The 18,852-nt window shown below is 43.0% G+C and overlaps 1 protein-coding gene across 2 annotated transcripts in view; it reads right to left on the bottom strand.

Moving 5' to 3' along the window:
- Positions 1 to 18,852, bottom strand: part of cdc14ab (cell division cycle 14Ab) — a 231,351-nt gene that overhangs the window by 28,623 nt on the left and 183,876 nt on the right. For both annotated transcript variants that reach the window (XM_070887250.1, XM_070887251.1), the window contains exons 12-13: positions 17,512 to 17,627; positions 3,393 to 3,440 (exon numbers count right to left, since the gene is read on the bottom strand). In XM_070887250.1, coding sequence (XP_070743351.1) covers positions 3,393 to 3,440; positions 17,512 to 17,627 — 164 coding nt within the window. The remainder of the gene's footprint in view (positions 1 to 3,392; positions 3,441 to 17,511; positions 17,628 to 18,852) is intronic.

Raw genomic sequence — 18,852 nt, forward strand, 5'->3', positions numbered from 1 at the left:
ACCACATTGCTGAGGGTCTGAAGTCACATGTCCGCCTGACCAGGTAAGCATGGCAGATTTAGCGAACCAGATGGGTATTTACAACAATCCAATAGTTTCATGGTCACCATTACTGATACTAGTTTTTTTTTAATGCATTGGTTGTCATCTTCCAAAATTCCATAAATTCTAGAAAGGTTCCCGCAGGTTGAAAGGTGGCAAATGTAACCCCGTTATTTAAGAAAGGAGGGAGAGAGAAAACGGGGAACTACAGACCAGTTAGCCTGACATCAGTAGTAGGGAAAATGCTGGAATCTATTATTAAGGACGTGGTAACAGGACACTTAGAAAATAATAATAGGACTGAGCAGAGTCAACACGAAATTATGAAAGGGAAATCATGTTTGACAAATCTGTGAAGTTGTAAAGAGTAGAATAGATATGGGGGCGTGGGGGAGAACCAGTGGATGTGGTGTATTTGAATTTTCAGAAGGCATTCAATAAGGTGCCACACAAGAGGTTATTAAACAGAATTAGGGCTCATGGGATTGGGGGGTAAAATACTAGCAGGGATTGAGGATTGGTTAACAGACAGAAAATAGAGAGTAGGAATAAATGGGTCATTTTTGGGTTGGCAGACTGTAACTAGTGGGGGACCGCAAGTATCAGTGCTGGAGCCCCAGCTATTCACAATCTATATCAATGATATGGATGAGGGGACCAAATGTAATATATCTGAGTTTGCTGATGATACAAGCTAGGCGATTGACTGACGGCTCTGTGTCTGTGATCCTGTTTAACTGTAACGGTGGGGGTTGTAGGTTATTAAACGTGTGTCTTTTCTGTATTGGGAGCCTGGTGATTTGAGCTTTGATCTGTTTATACTGCACATACTCTGGGATGTCATCAGCAGGCTGGGGCCATTAGAGGTAGCAGTGAGCAGCGGCCCGGCCCGGAAATCGGCACGGTCCCGGCCTGCAAGACCATCAGCAGGCCGGGGCCATTAGAGGGAGCGGCGTGTGGCGGCCTACCACTGCAGGGAGCAACGTGTGCTGCTGCAAGAGGGCGACGGCCGATTGCAGTGCGGGTAGGTACAGCAGGAGTGGCGAGGTCGGGGCAAAGGAGCGGCGAGAGTTCATAGAGGGATGTGATCAGGGCCCAGAAGAGGTGAGGTTGCAGGGGCAGCACGGGCCAGCCCACATTGCGTGCAATGTGTGCGCGCACTAGGTCCATGCAGCAGAGTTGGTCTCCAGTCGTCTTGGTTAATCCTTGCCACTGGACCAAGAGCCAGCTCTGTCAAGCCTGTGTGGTGGCTGGGGTGCAACGGCCACCACATGTTTAAAAAAATCCACGCACAGGCATCTTCCACCCTTCAGGATGTAGTTCGGGATCCGGAATATCAGGTCCTTCATTGAAACACCTGTGAACACATCCCTTTTCAGCGTGGAAGCAAGTCATCCTCATTTCGGGGGACTGCCTATGATGATCAGGTGAGAATGTAAGTTGTGAGGAGGAATCAAGGGGATATAGACAGGCAAAGTGAGTGGGCAAGAACATGGCAAATGGAATATAATGTGGAGAAATGTGAAGTTATCCACTTTGATAGAAAAACAAGAGTATTTTTTAAACAATGTTGGTGTTCAGAGGGACCTGGGTGTCCTTGCACACAAATCACTGAAAGTTAACATGCAGGTTACAGCAAGCAATTAAGAAAGCAAATGGTATGTTGGCCTTTAATACAAGAGTATTTGATTGCAAGAGTAAAGATATCTTACTGCAATTATATAGGGCCCAGGTGAGAGAGACTACACCTGGAGGAGTGTGTACAGTTTTGGACTCCTTACCCAAGGAAGGATATACTTGCCACAGAGGGAGTGCAACGGAGGTTCACCAGACTGATTTCTGGAATGGGGGGGGATTGTCCTAGGAGGAGATTGACTAGACTAGGCCTATATTCTCCAGAGTTTGGAAGAATGAGAGGCGATCTCATTAAAACATACAAAATTCTTGCAGGACTTGACAGGGTAGATGCAGGGAGGATGTTTCCCCTGGTTGGCGAGTCTAGAACCAAGCGTCGCAGTCTCAGAATAAGGGGTCGGCCATTTCGGACTGAGATGAGGAGAAATTTCTTCACTCAGAGGGTGGTGAATTTTTGGAATTCTCTACCCCAGAGGTCATTGAGTATATTCAAGACAGAGATTGATAGATTTTTGAATATTAAGGGAATCAAGGGATTATGGGGAAAGTGCAGGAACGTGGCGTTGAGGTAGAAGATCAGCCATGATCTTATTGAATGGCGGAGCAGGCTCAAGGGGCACTTGGCCTACACCTGCTCCTAATTCTTATGCTCTTATTCCAGATTTATTTAATTAACTGAATTTAAATGCCCCAAGCCCACGTCTCTGAAGTACTCGTCTAGTAACATAACCACTATGCTTCCCTTCCGACTCGACTACACCAATATTCTCTTAACCAGCCTCCCATTTTCCACAAACTTGAGCTCATCCAAAACTCTGCTTCCCGTATCCTAACCCGCACAAAGTCCCACTGACACCTGACATCACCCGTGTTTCAGAGCTACATTGGCTATCAGTCCACTAATGCCTCGATCCCTTCAAAGCCTCACCCTTTCCCATTGCTGTAACCTCCTCTAGCCCTCCAAGAACTCTGCGTTCCTCCAATCCTGGCATCTTATGCATCCCTCACTCCTTTTCCCCCACCATTGGCAGCATTGCCTTCAGCCAAATAGGCCCCGAGCACTGGAATTACTTCCCTAAATCTGTCCGACTCTCTCCTCTCAAGACCCTCCTTAAAAGTCCCTCTCTGAACAAGTTTTTAGTCACCCCTTCCAATATCTTTTCCTTTGTCTCTATGTCAATTTTCATCGATTATGCTCCAGTGAAGCACCTTGGGACAGTTTCCTTTGTTGAAGGCACTATATAAATTCAAGTTGCTTTTTTTGACATGACCCCGTATTGCTCTCTCTCCCCCTTGCGTAGGTTTCAGTAGAGTGGATCACATTTGGCCGTTTGGAAACTGAGGATTGATGCAATAAAACAAGCACACTGTGCACCAAGACCTGGATTGTAGGGAAAGTCTCTGTTCAAGTAGGTGTTCACTTTTTCCTAAAAATGTAACTTGCAAATATTGCTGAAGGAACACATAACCTTATATAAAAGGTGTCTTTACATAACTTGTAGGAGAAATAGAAATTCAATCACTGCAGTTGTTTTTGTCCAATTATATTGATGCTACCAGTTTTTTTTAAGTTTAATCAGTTGCGCCCTTTCAAACCTTTCAATAGTTTCTAAGTGGTATTGAAAACCAGCTCATTTTCATCTTTATTTGCACCATAATCATTTAAAAATGTATTTAAATTAGAAAGATTACAAATATAAAATAAATCTGCTTACCTGAATGGTTGTGATGGACATCTTGAATGAATTTTCATTTCATCATACCTTTAAAATAATACATTAATAATAATTATAATGAGCCTTAGTATATAACATCAGTTGCTGAATTTATGGTTAAATCAATGTGTAGAATATTAAAAAATAAAAATCCAGATCCATGTTAAAGTAACATTGCTTTGTTTTATTCTTCCAAACAGGAAATGAGAGCTGCTGATCATTAGTCTCTGGCAAATCACTTAACCACATTAGTTTAATCAGCTTTGAAAATACACTAAAACAGTTCTTTGATCGCTGTAATGCACGCAGTAGTCACCTTTGAAGAAACATTAACATACATGTTAAGGATAAAGAATGACATCATCTTTTCCACTTCAATTGTGCTTCTTTATGGAAATTGTAACTTAATTTTTTTTTAAAGTGCAACCCTACTTCAAGATGAAAGAACAGGCAAAAATGAACTAAAGCTTGTTTTTAGTAACACGGTGTTCCTATCTTTGTGCAGAAGCTGCATTTTAACAAAGCCAATGACAATATGATTCAATAGTACATGTGCACACACTATTTCCTGGAAATAAATGATATTTTTAAGAAACTGCGTTTGCTTTAAGTGGTAGACTGCCAAATGGTACAGGAAACTAGCAACCACTTCACCAGAAAGCGATATGAAAACTTTAGAGAACTTATCCAAATGGTAGAATTATTCATGCTTCTGCCCATCTTAAATTAGATGTTTTGTCTGTTTCTTATTCTTGTGGTCAAAACACGAACTGGGTAATTAAGCTTATGGATTATCATGGCACTCATTCCTAATATTGAATACACAGTATCATGGACCTAATAATTTATATGTAAAGCTTCTCCTTGGCATCATTCTTATCCACATCACATCCATTAACGTCCGTGCGCACGCACAATAACAATCCTACCTTTATTATGGTCATATTGCTGTCAAAACTTTTCTGTATGTTTTTAAATGTACTATTAATGCTGTGCCTTACTCAAATGGCAATGCTTCATGTGTAAGCTTAGATAGAGAGCATCTGCAAGTTATTTGAGCATAGAATCATTGAGCTCAAAATTGGCCAGGAGTTGCTCCGGTTTTTTTTGGAGTAACTTGGTTTTTCTAGCGTAAGTTAAAAATCCCCACTTTCCCCAATAAACTTGCTCCAGAGTAAATGAGTTAGTTATGTTTTTTTTAGTTTAGTTTTTTTTCTCAAAAGGGGATGTTCCCAGTCACCTACGCCAGTTTTGGCCATTAAGGCAACTTTGCCCAGCTAACAGTTACTCCAAATCTACTTAGGCCAGCGTATGTGGCCACTTCAGAAAACCCTTGCGGAGAGTTAAGAAATTGGCGCAGGTTAGTACATTCTAAAACACCAAGACTTACAAAGCACAGAAAGTAATAAGCATTCAATAACAAATAAAAAATAGAAGGAAGCGGTGAGGACCTGCACCTAAAGCACCAAGACATACAAAATTTTAAGGAAAGATTAAAAGAAAATAAAGGAAATCTGCAAACATAAACTCCGCCTCTTTACCAAAAACATCGCCTCTTGCTTTACTATTATAAGAGGTTCCGCCTGACCAAACCTGAAATGAAAAAATTGGACCAAAAAGCACCCTTATTCACCAAACACCAATGATTAAACTTTCTACTCAACCCCATCAAAGCTTAATTAAAACCTATTTAATATATTCTTCCTGACATTGACCCTGGCCATCTCAACCACAGTAGCTTAGAAACATAGAAAATAGGTGCAGGAGTCGGCCATTCGAGCCTGCACCACCATTCAATATGATCATGGCTGATCATGCAACTTCAGTACCCCATTCCTGCTTTCTCTCCATACCCCTTGATCCCTTTAGACACATCTAACTCGCTTTTGAATATATCTAACGAACTGGCCTCAACAACTTTCTGTGGTAGAGAATTCCACAGGTTCACAATTGAGTGAAGACGTTTCTCCTCATCTCGATCCTAGATGGCTTGCCTATCCTTAGACTGTGACCCCTTGTTCTGGACTTCCCCAACATCGGGAACATTCTTCCTGCATCTAACCTGTCCAATCCTGTCAGAATTTTATATGTTTCTATGAGGTCCCTCTCATTCTTCTAAATTCCAGTGAATATAAGCATAGTTGATCCAGTCTTTCTTCATATGTCAGTCCTGCCATCCCAGGAATCAGTCTGGTGAACCTTCGCTGCACTCTCTCAATAGCAAGAATGTCCTTCCTCAGATTAGGAGACCAAAACTGTATACAATATTTAAGGTGTGGCCTCACCAAGGCCCTGTAAAACTGCAGTAAGACCTCCCTGCTCCTATACTCAAATCCTCTCGCTATGAAGGCTAATATGCCATTTGCCTTCTTCACCATCTTCTGTACCTGCATGCCAAATTTTAATGACTGATGTACCATGACACCCAGGTCTCGTTGCACCTCCCCTTTTCCTAATCTATCACCACTCAGATAATAATCTGCCTTCCTGTTTTTGCCACCAAAGTGGATAACCTCACATTTATCCACATTATACTGCATCAGCCATGCATTTGCCCACTCACCTAACTTGTCCAAGTCACCCTGCAGCCTCTTAGCTTCCTCCTCACAGCTCACACCGCCATCCAGTTTCGTGTGATCTGCAAACTTGGAGATATTACACAATTCCTTCATCCAAATCATTAATGTATCTTGTAAATAGCTGGGGTCCCAGCACTGAGCCCTGCGGCACCTCACTCGTCACTACCTGCCATTCTGAAAAGGACCAGTTTATCCTGACTCTCTGCTTCCTGTCTGCCAACCAATTCTCTATCCACGTTAATACATTACCCCCAGTATCATGCGCTTTGATTTTGCACACCAATCTCTTGTGTGGGACCTTGTCAAAAGCCTTTTGAAAATCTAAATACAACACATCCACTGGTTCTCCCTTGTCCGCTCTACGAGTTACATCCTCTAAAAATTCTAGAAGATTTGTCAAGCATGATTTCCCTTTCATAAATCCATGCTGACTTGGACCGATCCTGTCACTGCTTTCCAAATGTGCTGCTATTACATCTTTAATAATTGATTCCACCATTTTCCCCACTACTGATGTCAGGCTAACCGGTCTATAATTCCCCGTTTTCTCTCTCCCTCCTTTTTTAAAAAGTGGGGTTACATTAGCTACCCTCCAATCCATAGGAACTGATCCAGAGTCTATAGAATGTTGGAAAATAACCATCAATGGATCCACTATTTCTAGGGCCACTTCCTTAAGTACGCTGGGATGTAGACTATCAGAACCTGGGGATTTATCAGCCTTCAATCCCTAACACAATTTCCTGACTAATAAGGATTTCAGTTCCTCCTTCTCGCTAGACCCTCGGTCCCCTAGTATTTCCGTAAGGTTATTTGTGTCTTCCTTAGTGAACACAGAACCAAAGTATTTGTTCAATTGGTCTGCCATTTCTTTGTTCGCCATTATAAATTCAATTTATGTGCCTCTTCCTTGGATTTAACACTAGCCCTAATTTCCCTTGTTAGCCACAGTTGAGCCACCTTCCCCGTTTTATTTTTACGCCAGACAGGGATGTATAATTGTTGAAGTTCATCCATGTGATCTTTAAATGTCTGCCATTGCCTATTCACCGTCAACTCATCACGTATCATTCGCCAGTCTATCCTAGCCAATTCATGTCTCATATCATTGAAGTTACCTTTTTTTAAGTTCAGGATCCTAGTCTCTGAATTAACTGTGTCACTCTCCATCTTAAATGAAGAATTCTACCATATTATGGTCACTCTTCCCCAAGGGGCCTCGCACAACAAGATTGCTAATTAATTCTCTCTCGTTACACAAGACCCAGTCTAGGATGGCCAGCTCTCTAGTTGGTTCCTCGACATATTGGTCCAGAAAACCATCCCTTATACACTCCAGGAAATCCTCCTCCACCGTATTGCTACCGGTTTGGTTAGCCTAACCTATATGTAGATTAAAGTCACCCATGATAACTGCTGTACCTTTATTGCAGCATCCCTAATTTCCTGTTTGATGCCATGCCCAACCTCACTACTACTGTTTGGTGGTCTATACACAACTCCCACTAGCGTTTTCTGCCCTTTGGTGTTCTGCAGCTTCACCCATACAGATTCCACATCATCCAAGCTAATGATCTTCCTTACTATTGCGTTAATCTTCTCTTTAACCAGCAATGCTACCCCGCCTCCTTTTCCTTTCTGTCTATCCTTCCTGAATGTTGAATACCCCTGGATGTTGAGTTCCCAGCCTTGGTCACCCTGGAGCCATGTCTCCGTAATCCCAATTACATCATATCCGTTAACAGCTATCTGCGCAGTTAATTCATCCACCTTATTCCGAATCCTCCTCGTATTGAGACACAGAGCCTTCAGGGTTGTTTTTTTAAAACTCTTTGTCCTTTTAGAATTATGTTGTAATGTGGCCCTTTTTGATTTTTGCCTTTGATTTCTCTGCCCTCCACTTTTCCTTATCTCCTTTCGCTTCCGCCCCCATTTTACTTCCCTGTCTCCCTGCACACATTCCCATCCCCCTGCCATATTAGTTTAAACCCTCCCCAACAGCATGAGCAAACACTCCCCCCAGGACATCGATTCCGGTTCTGCCCAGCTGCAAACCGTCCGGTTTGTACTGGTTCCACCTCCCCCAGAACTGGTTCCAATGTCCCAGGAATTTGAATCCCTCCCTCTTGCACCATTCCTCAAGCCACGTATAACTATCCTGCTATTCCAACTCGGACTAGCACGTGGCACTGGTAGCAATCCTGAGATTACTACCTTTGAGGTCCTACTTTTTAAATTTAACTCCTAGCTCCCTAAATTCAGGTTGTAGGACCTCATCCCGTTTTTTACCTATATCGTTGGTACCTATATGCACCATGACAACTGGCTGTTCACCCTCCCCATCCAGAATGCCCTGCAGTCGCTCCGAGACATCCTTGACCCTTGCACCAGAGAGGCAACATACCATCCTGGAGTCTCCATTGCGGCCGCAGGAATGCCCATCTATTCCCCTTACAATAGAATCCCCTATCACTATAGCTCTCTCACTCTTTTTCCTGCCCTCCTGTGCAGCAGAGCCACCCATGGTGCCATGAACTAGACTGCTGCTGCCTTCCCCTGATGAGCCATCTCCCCCAACAGTATTCAAAACGGTATATCTGTTTTGGAGGGAGATGACCGCAGGGGACTCCTGCACTACCTTCCTACTCCTGCTCTGCCTGATGGTCACCCATTCCCTATCTGCCTGTGTAACCTTTACCTGTAGTGTGACCAACTCACTAAACATGCTATTCACGACATTCTCAGCATCACGGATGCTCCAGAGTGAATCCATGCGCTGCTCCAGTGCCGCAATGCGGTCTGACAGGAGCTGCAGCTGGATACATTTCCCGCACATATAGTAGTCAGGGACGATTTCCCTCATAGCACAGGAGGAGCATGACACGGGTCTGGGCTCTTCTGCCATGACTTAACCCTTAGATTAACTTAATGTGGCAACAATGCCAAAAGGTTTTCTACTGATAAGAAAAGTAAAAGAAAAAGATTAAATACTCACCAATCCGCCAGCCAAACACTTACCCGCTTGGCTGTGACGTAATACTTCGATTTCTTTTTACTTAGTTTACCTACTGCCCCTGCACCAGCTGGCCGCGCCCTTTTATGGGTCTCCCGAACTGCCGCTCCCTCCGGTGGCCTCCTCCGACGGCCTCGCCCTTTCATGGGTCTCCCGAACTGCCGCTCCCGCTCCGGTGGCCTCCTCCGACGGCCGCACCCTATTATGGGTCTCCCGAATTGCCGCTTCTGCTCCTGTGGCCTCCTCCGACCACGAACACAAGCAGCTACTTACACAGCGGGCTGGTGCAGGAGACCACTCGGCCAGGGATAGGAGCAGCAACTGCAAGCATCGGGTCCCTCACACAGGCCGCAGGACACGCTGGGGGTAAGGAGCTACTGCGCATGCGCGCACACTCGAACGCGCATATGTAGACGTCCCGGCACTGTTTTCAGCGCTGGGACGCCGGCTCCACCCCCAATCCACTGGTCCCGCTACGCCATCACCGAGGAGAGGCCGGACAGCGGCCAAAGTCGGGAGGAAGATTTTTGCCGTGCTTGGAGTTGTAGAAAAGCGGCGCACCTCGGGTGAGTGCGCCAAAAATTGGCAGGGGCCTATTTTGAACCCATTGAATGGTTACAGCACAGAAGGGGGCCATTTGGCCCGTCGAGCCTGTGCCGGATCTCTGCAATGGCACTTCAGCTAGTCCCACTCCCCCTCCCTTTCGTTGTAACTCTGCAAATCTTTTCCTTCAGGTACTTACCCAATTCTCTTTTGAAAGCCATGATTGAACCACTCTTTCAGGCAGTGAATTCCAGATCTCAACCAGTCGCTACGTAAAAAGTTTTTCCTCATGTTGCCTTTGGTTCTTTGGCCAATCACCTTAATTCTATGTCCCCGGGTTCTCGACCCTTCTGCCAATAGGAACAGTTTCTCTATCTACTCTGTATGGACCCCTCAGGATTTTGATCACCTCTATCAAATCTCCTCTCAACCTTTTCTGCTCTAAGGAGAACAACCCCAGCTTCTCCAGTCCATCCATGTAACAGGTATCACTGCTGTGCTTTCCAAATAGTGTGTACACTTTCTTGCAAGGAACCCTTCCCTGCCAGGGGGCACAAGAGTCAACTGAAGCACCCCAATGGTTACTCAGACTGAGAGCAGCCAACTCAGCACAAATTTTGAACCAAAGTCTTTCCGTTCTGTATGGCTCAGTACCACCTAGCACAGACCAGGGATTGAACCCAATACCTGTTCTGAATGGGTGGTTTTACACTGGCACATAAGAATTAGGAACAGGAGTAGACCATACAGCCCGTCGAGCTTAACTCCACTTTCCTGCCCAATCTCCCTATCTGTCGATTCCCTTCGAGTCCAAAATTCTATCTATCTCAGCCTTCAATGATTCAACATCTGTAGCCCTTTGGGGTAGAGAATTCCAAAAGATTCACAACCCTCTGAATAAAGAAATTCCTCCTCATCTCAGTCTTATATGGCCGACCTATTATCCTGAGAGTATGTCCCCTAGTACTTGTTTAGTTTGGATCACAAAAGGCATCATTGTGCTGATTCCTCATATTTATATTACAGGTTGTACCTCTCCAGTCTGGGACCATCCCTGGTCCGGCATCAGTCCCAGCATGGGTTGTCCATTGAAAAAAAAGTGTGATGCATTTTGGATGGCAAATCTCGACAGCCTTGCCCTGGTCAGCTGGAGGTTTTGCACACTGACTGGTGCTGTGGTTTGACATGTGCTCCGCATGGCCAAGGCCGACTCTCCTTGCCTGATTGGCGACAGGGTGCGCATGCTCTCAAGGCTGCAGTGCCGGCTGAGCAGACATTTTCCCCTCCCCCCGGTCGTGGGCGTGTGCGTGCGTCTCTCAGTGCGAGGAGGCTGCCCCTTCCACCACTCGGGCTCTGCTTGTGGCTTACACACGGACTGGCGCCGGGAATAGGATCGTGGGTAAGGGTCGGCGTCTCTCCTTGACTTTATCCTCCACTTTATCTCCGATCTCTAGTTTTTTTGTGTGTATGTATGTGTTTTTTTGAGGTGTTGGTGTTCATTGAGGTAAGCGGGCCGGGCAAGGAAAGGGCAGGCGGCTGACTGAGGCACCGAAGCTGGGCCTGAGGATTTTAAAAAACGGAGTGATTCTAGATGACTAAATGCTGTGCAGTAAGCTTCTGCGCAGCGCATGCGCAGAACGTGTCCGGGTCGTTGTCAGCAGCGTCGTCACCAGTTGACCTCCCGTGGTTCAAAAAATTCTCTGGTCCGGCACCGGTCAGGTCCCAAGTGTGCCGGACCAGAGAGGTCCAACTGTATTAAAGCTTGATCCACTGTCCCCAAGTTAGAAATGGAGACCCATGCAAATGTAGCTCCATAGTTTTACTGCCAGAATATGGAGATCATTTTAGCTCAGTGATTGTAGGGAGCCAGTGCACTGATGCCACCCTCCCATGTTAAGGATCATTAATTTCTTAAGCAGTATCAATGACTTCATGACTATAGGTACAATGGACTGCCACTATTTAGAGACCAAACTTGAAAGAGGCAACTTTGTTGATCCCTAGCCATATGCAGATAAAGGAATTGTTGGGCAAGCAACTAAAGGAAAGACCGTGTAGAATGCTAGTTACTGTATAATAAGTAGATTACAGATAAAATACATATCTATTAGCCAGGATGTGTAGCTATAAACAGTAGTTCATTCCCTGTGTTAATAAAGTTGATCACATTTTTCCCTTTTGTATAGTGTGTTTAAGTGCAAATAGTTCAAATCTACTTTGAGCTTAATTTCACACATAAAAATTGCAAACCAATGAAATATTAAAAAACGTTGAAACCATTAACTTTTTCTGGGGTGGGGAAGGGAGAGATGGATGTGTGCTTTGATCAATAATTTAAAAGATCCTGAGTGCTATAAGTGATAATTGCAGCAGACATCTTGTTCCCATGTTTTGTACTCTGTATAATTCATCCTATTGGTTATCTTCACTGTTCTAACATGGCTTTAACATGGCTTCACTGTTCTAACATGGAGTGCATAAGGGATGGTTTTTTAGACCAATATGTCGAGGAACCAACTAGGGGGGAGGCCATCTTAGACTGGGTGTTATGTAATGAGAGAGGATTAATTAACAATCTCGTTGTGCGAGGCCCCTTGGGGAAGAGTGACCATAATATGGTGGAATTCTGCATTGGGATGGAGAATGAAACATTAAATTCAGAGACCATGGTCCAGAACTTAAAGAAGGCTAACTTTGAAGGTATGAGGCGTGAATTGGCTGGGATGGATTGGCAAATAATACTTAAGGGGTTGACTGTGGATGGGCAATGGCAGACATTTAGAGACCGCATGGATGAACTACAACAATTGTACATTCCTGTCTGGCATAAAAATAAAAAAGGGAAGGTGGCTCAACCGTGGCTATCAAGGGAAATCAGGGATAGTATTAAAGCCAAGGAAGTGGCATACAAATTGGCCAGAAATAGCAGCGAACCTGGGGACTGGGAGAAATTTAGAACTCAGCAGAGGAGGACAAAGGGTTTGATTAGGGCAGGGAAAATGGAGTATGAGAAGAAGCTTGCAGGGAACATTAAGACGGATTGCAAAAGTTTCTATAGATATGTAAAGAGAAAAAGGTTAGTAAAGACAAACGTAGGTCCCCTGCAGTCAGAATCAGGGGAATTCATAACGGGGAACAAAGAAATGGCGGACCAATTGAACAAGTACTTTGGTTCGGTATTCACGAAGGAGGACACGAACAACCTTCCGGTTACAAAAGGGGTCGGGGGGTCTAGTAAGGAGGAGGAACTGAGGGAAATCCTTATTAGCCGGGAAATTGTGTTGGGGAAATTGATGGGATTGAAGGCCGATAAATCCCCAGGGCCTGATGGACTGCATCCCAGAGTATTTAAGGAAGTGGCCTTGGAAATAGTGGATGCGTTGACAGTCATTTTCCAACATTCCATTGACTCTGGATCAGTTCCTATGGAGTGGAGGGTAGCCAATGTAACCCCACTTTTTAAAAAAGGAGGGAGAGAGAAAACAGGGAATTATAGACCGGTCAGCCTGACATCGGTAGTGGGTAAAATGATGGAATCAATTATTAAGGATGTCATAGCAGTGCATTTGGAAAGAGGTGACATGATAGGTCCAAGTCAGCATGGATTTGTGAAAGGGAAATCATGCTTGACAAATCTTCTGGAATTTTTTGAGTATGTTTCCAGTAGAGTGGATAAGGGAGAACCAGTTGATGTGGTATATTTGGACTTTCAGAAGGCGTTCGACAAGGTCCCACACAAGAGATTGATGTGCAAAGTTAGAGCACATGGGATTGGGGGTAGTGTACTGACATGGATTGAGAACTGGTTGTCATACAGGAAGCAAAGAGTAGGAGTAAATGGGTACTTTTCAGAATGGCAGGCAGTGACTAGTGGGGTACCGCAAGGTTCTGTGCTGGGGCCCCAGCTGTTTACACTGTACATTAATGATTTAGATGAGGGGATTAAATGTAGTATCTCCAAATTTGCGGATGACACTAAGTTGGGTGGCAGTGTGAGCTGCGAGGAGGATGCTGTGAGGCTGCAGAGCGACTTGGATAGGTTAGGTGAGTGGGCAAATGCATGGCAGATGAAGTATAATGTGGATAAATGTGAGGTTATCCACTTTGGTGGTAAAAACAGAGAGACAGACTATTATCTGATTAGGAAAAGGGGAGGTGCAAAGAGACCTGGGTGTCATGGTACATCAGTCATTGAAGGTTGGCATGCAGGTGCAGCAGGCGGTTAAGAAAGCAAATGGCATGTTGGCCTTCATAGCAAGGGGATTTGAGTACAGGGGCAGGGAGGTGTTGCTACAGTTGTACAGGGCATTGGTGAGGCCACACCTGGAGTATTGTGTACAGTTTTGGTCTCCTAACCTGAGGAAGGACATTCTTGCTATTGAGGGAGTGCAGCGAAGGTTCACCAGACTGATTCCCGGGATGGCGGGACTGACCTATCAAGAAAGACTGGATCAACTGGGCTTGTATTCACTGGAGTTCAGAAGAATGAGAGGGGACCTCATAGAAACGTTTAAAATTCTGACGGGGTTAGACAGGTTAGATGCAGGAAGAATGTTCCCAATGTTGGGGAAGTCCAGAACCAGAGGTCACAGTCTAAGGATAAGAGGTAAGCCATTTAGGACCGAGATGCGGAGGAACTTCTTCACCCAGAGAGTGGTGAACCTGTGGAATTCTCTACCACAGAAAGTTGTTGAGGCCAATTCACTAAATATATTCAAAAAGGAGTTAGATGAGGTCCTTACTACTAGGGGGATCAAGGGGTATGGCGAGAAAGCAGGAATGGGGTACTGAAGTTGAATGTTCAGCCATGAACTCATTGAATGGCGGTGCAGGCTAGAAGGGCCGAATGGCCTACTCCTGCACCTATTTTCTAAATCATCAGTTGTGTGAATGAGAGCTGTACTTTGATTAATAGGCCGCCAACATTCTGATTCTATTGTGCAACCCCCTCCACATAAATCTGAAGAAACATGCACAAGTGGCCCTCTACTCCTACGGAGACTCAGCTGGAATGTCTGTGCCCTGCTTGTTATTTGCATCATGCAAAAGCAATGGTGCCAACCAGGTTTTCTTCAAATGTATTTTTTCAGAGTGGCAAGAGAAGATCTGTGGACTACTTTGAATGCTGGTTGGTGTCCCTAGTACTAAGGTCACTACCCACCGCTTGCACCTTATTCAATTCTGTACCCCATGCAGGTCTGCTTCCTTTTTTGCATCCAATCTGAAATCTACTGTAGAGATAACAGTAACACCAATATAGTTGGTGATAGAAAATGCCTTCTGTTTCAGTCACACTAATCAGGCATGACATTGTTACACAAATCAGTGTTCCGACCAGAAATATGAAAACTCAAGAAAAATAAAGCCAAAAGACCGATCAGGACTATTACCTATTTGAGACCATTGGAAAGGGTATCTGAAAGTACAACATAATTGGTTCTATCAAACCATGCGTTATCTTTTCTCTTTTATGCTTAATACAAAGAATAAAGCTTTTGGTTTCAACATTTATACATAAACAGTTTAACATATATTTATACAGTAACAATAGCAGTTAACTAGTCTACAGCCAACTGAAGGGAAACAACTCAAAGAAGCCTAAATGGAGAACCCCAGGGACAGAGATTTAAATAAACTAGAGTGTATCAACGTTCAATTATCTCAAGGTGCTTTGTGTACCAGAATAGAAAGACAAAAAAAACATTATAGGCCTATCTGATACAGCAAGTTTCCAAATCAACAGCATTGCCTCAGTTGTGACGGAAAGGCATCAAAACTTTTGTATCATGCATTCAAAAGCAAAGTGTAAAAATGCATTAAAAACCTATAAGGATAGCTACTTCACTGCTTTTAATTGTGAAATAGAAATACAGGACTTGAGTTAAATTGCAGTAATATTACACGTCAGATCATATGAAGGCTAAACGTATATTAGATTATTTTCACGCACAGAACAGACCATAACTTACATTGGAAATGAGTCGTAAACAATCAGGTTAGCCTCACCGTGGGAAAATAAAAATCTTAATATGCATGGTTACTTTCAAAGAGGTTTAAGAAAATGCCTGGACAACAGTTTTTAAGGATTCAATCCCCCAATGTACTAACTATTTAGCTTTAAGGACATTGGCCAATTCTCATTTACATGGGTCATTTAATTGAATAAATGTTAATTACATGGGACAAACCGTTCAGAAGTTAAATTACAGCCAAATATAGGCTTAAAACAAAATCATACTTTAGTTATAAAGACAAAATAAAGTTTTAATGGTTGTTCTCTCTGGGTTAATAGGACCATTTAAAGTTTAATTATCCTATATTTAAAAAGGGAGATAGAACAAGTCCAGGGAACTATAGACCAGTTAGCTTAACGTTAGTGGTAGGAAAGATAATGGAATATCTTCTCAAAAGATGTAATAGAAAAACATATAGAAACCGAAAATATAATAAGAGTAGTCAGCACGGATTTCAAAAGGGAAGGTCATGCTTGAATTCTTCAAAGACAAAAGTAATGCAGTAAATGTAATATATTTGGATTTTCCAAAGGCCCTTGATAAGGTACCGTATTGTAGACTCGGGGTTAGAACATGTGGGGTCATGGGACAAGAAGCAGATTGAATAGGAAGCTGACTGAAAAATAGAAAATAGATAGTAGGAGTTAAGGGTAGCTACATAGACTAGCAAAAGATGGGAAGTGGTGTTCCACAGGGATTGGTGCTGGGACCACTGTTGTTCACAATTTACATTAATGATTTGGACTCGGAAGTACAATTTCAAAATTGGGAAGTGTAGTTAATACAAAAAGGAAGAATGTGACAAAATACAGGAAGAAATGAATAAACTTGCAGAATCGGCAAATTAATTTCAATATAGATAAGTGTGAGGTGGAGCATTTTGGTATGAAGAATAAGGAGCCACATATTGCTTGGATAATACAAGTCTGAATGTGGTAGAGAAACGAAGGGATCTGGAGGCACAGATACACAAATCACTAAAAGTAGCAATGCAGGTTAATATTGCCATAAAAAAGCAAACCAAGCACTGGGGTTCATTTCTATAGGGATATAATTGAAAAGCAGAGAAGTTATATTAATCTTATTTTGAACCATGGTTAGACCACAATGAGTACCGTGAACAGTTCTGGTCTCCATATTTTAAAAAAGGATATAGAGGCATCGGAGAAGGTAAAAAAAATAATAAGGATGAAACCAGAACGGAGAGGATATACTTATCAGGAAAGGCTGAACAGGTTGGGCATCTTTTCTCTAGACTTAGAGAAGGTCGAGGGGTGACCTGATAACAGTCTTTAAGATAACAGGGTAGACAGAGAAAATGGTTCCACTTATGGGGGAGTTCAAAACTAGAGGTCATAAATACAAGATAGTCACTAATAAATCCAATAGGGAATTCAGGAGAAACCTCTTTACCCAATGAGTGGTAAGAATGTGGAATGCTCTACCACAAAGAATAGTTGTGGCAAATAGCAAAGATGTATTTAAGAGGAAGCTACATAAGCACACCAGGGAGAAAGGAATAGAAGGATATGCTGGTAGAGTTCGATGATTTAGGGCGAGAGGAGGCTCGTGTGGAGTCTACCGCTGGCATAAACCAGTTGGGCCGAATGACCTGTTTCTGTGCTGTATACTCCTGTAATGTTGAAACTGTCATTCCTAAATCTGGCTGCTGTTAGATTTTACAGACCATACTGGTTTAATTAAAGAAATAGTTTTATATTCCACTAATTTGATTTTCATATACAAGAATATTAATCACTTTAAATTTAACACCAAAATTTATGTTTTTGACAGCTAGAAAAGCTGTTACGAACTCTACAGGCGAGGTAGCATGTTAAGTACAAATGCCAACAAGACATTTGTACAAAATGTCTTCAAAATTCTTCCCTAAAATTTCTTGAACATTTTACTCCCACTTTAAGAATTTTATTGACCATAGCCTTTTCATCTAAAATTCATTAATATATTACCTTAATGTTCCTGTTGTTACCGATCTTGGTTGTCTCCTACTTTTTAAGGCACGAAGTTTATCTCCCTGAGTCATATAATTTGTTGTTGCTGGGCTTCCATCTTCTGCATAATTGTTCTTTAAATGAAAAAATTATTAGAATTAGGTGCTGCTTTACATTCTGTGGGAGTAGTTTTAAAAGCAAAGACAACACATCACTTTTTAACTTAAAGAAGGAAGCGACTGAATAGTGTTAGAGATGGGTTTTATTTTTGGAGGGTGGGAGGGGAGAAGTAAAGTAGGTACCAAACAGATAATCGGAGCATCCCATAGGTTAGTCCTTCGACACTTTACATTATCATACTAACTGATCTCTTGTGACATTGCTCACAGATAGTCTGGTTCTGGGCTGCGGTATTGATGGATTAACACAAGAGACTGAAACATGGGATGGGGGAGTGGTGACAGGTGACAAGAAGGAAGATCTTGAAAGTGGGCGTTTGATTGGTTTAACTCGGAGAACATAGGAACACTAGTATTCCATTCAGCCCCTCGATCCAGTTATCATTCAATTAGATCATGGCTCCATCTGTACCTCAACTTCCATTTACCCGTCTTTGTTCCATATCCCTTGATGCACTTACCCAACAAAAATCTATTGCTGTCAGTCTTAAATTGCTCAGAATTCACAGCCTTTTGGAGGAAGAGAGTTCCAGATTTCCACTATCCTTTGTGTGAACAAGTGCTTCACTCCAAAATGACCTAGCTCTAATTTTAAAATTATTCCCTCGTGTTATGGATTCACCCAACAGAGAAAATAGATTATCTGTATCGACCCTGTAAAATGCTTTTATTATTTAAAAGATCTCTATTAGATCATCCCTCAACTTGCTAAACACAAGGGATTAGAAACTTGGTTTATTCAACCTGTCCTCATTATTTAATCCTTTAAGCCCTGGTATCATTCTGGTGAATCTGCACTGTACCCCTTCCAAGGGTAATATATCTTTCCTGAGGTGCGGTGTCAAAACGGGGTCTGATCAAGGCTCTGTATAATAAAAGCATCACTTCTTCACTTTTGGATTCCACCCCCGGATATAAAGGCCGCCTTTCTGATTACTTTTTGTGCACTAGCTTTTAGTGATGTGTATATGGAAACCTAAAGCCCTTTGCTCCTCCACAGCTCCTAGTCTTCCTAATATTCCAATTTGTCTTTCTCAGCTCCCAAGTGGATAACCTCACATGGAATTCGATCCACCGCAGTTTTGCCCACTCAGTCTGTCTGTGTCCCTCCAACTTCCTGCTCCCTTTTACACAATTTACTGTGCCTCTAACTTAGTGCCATATGCAAATTTAGAGACAT

This window comes from Pristiophorus japonicus, chromosome 8 (genome assembly GCF_044704955.1).
Source record: "Pristiophorus japonicus isolate sPriJap1 chromosome 8, sPriJap1.hap1, whole genome shotgun sequence".
NCBI classification, from domain to species: Eukaryota; Metazoa; Chordata; class Chondrichthyes; family Pristiophoridae; genus Pristiophorus; species Pristiophorus japonicus.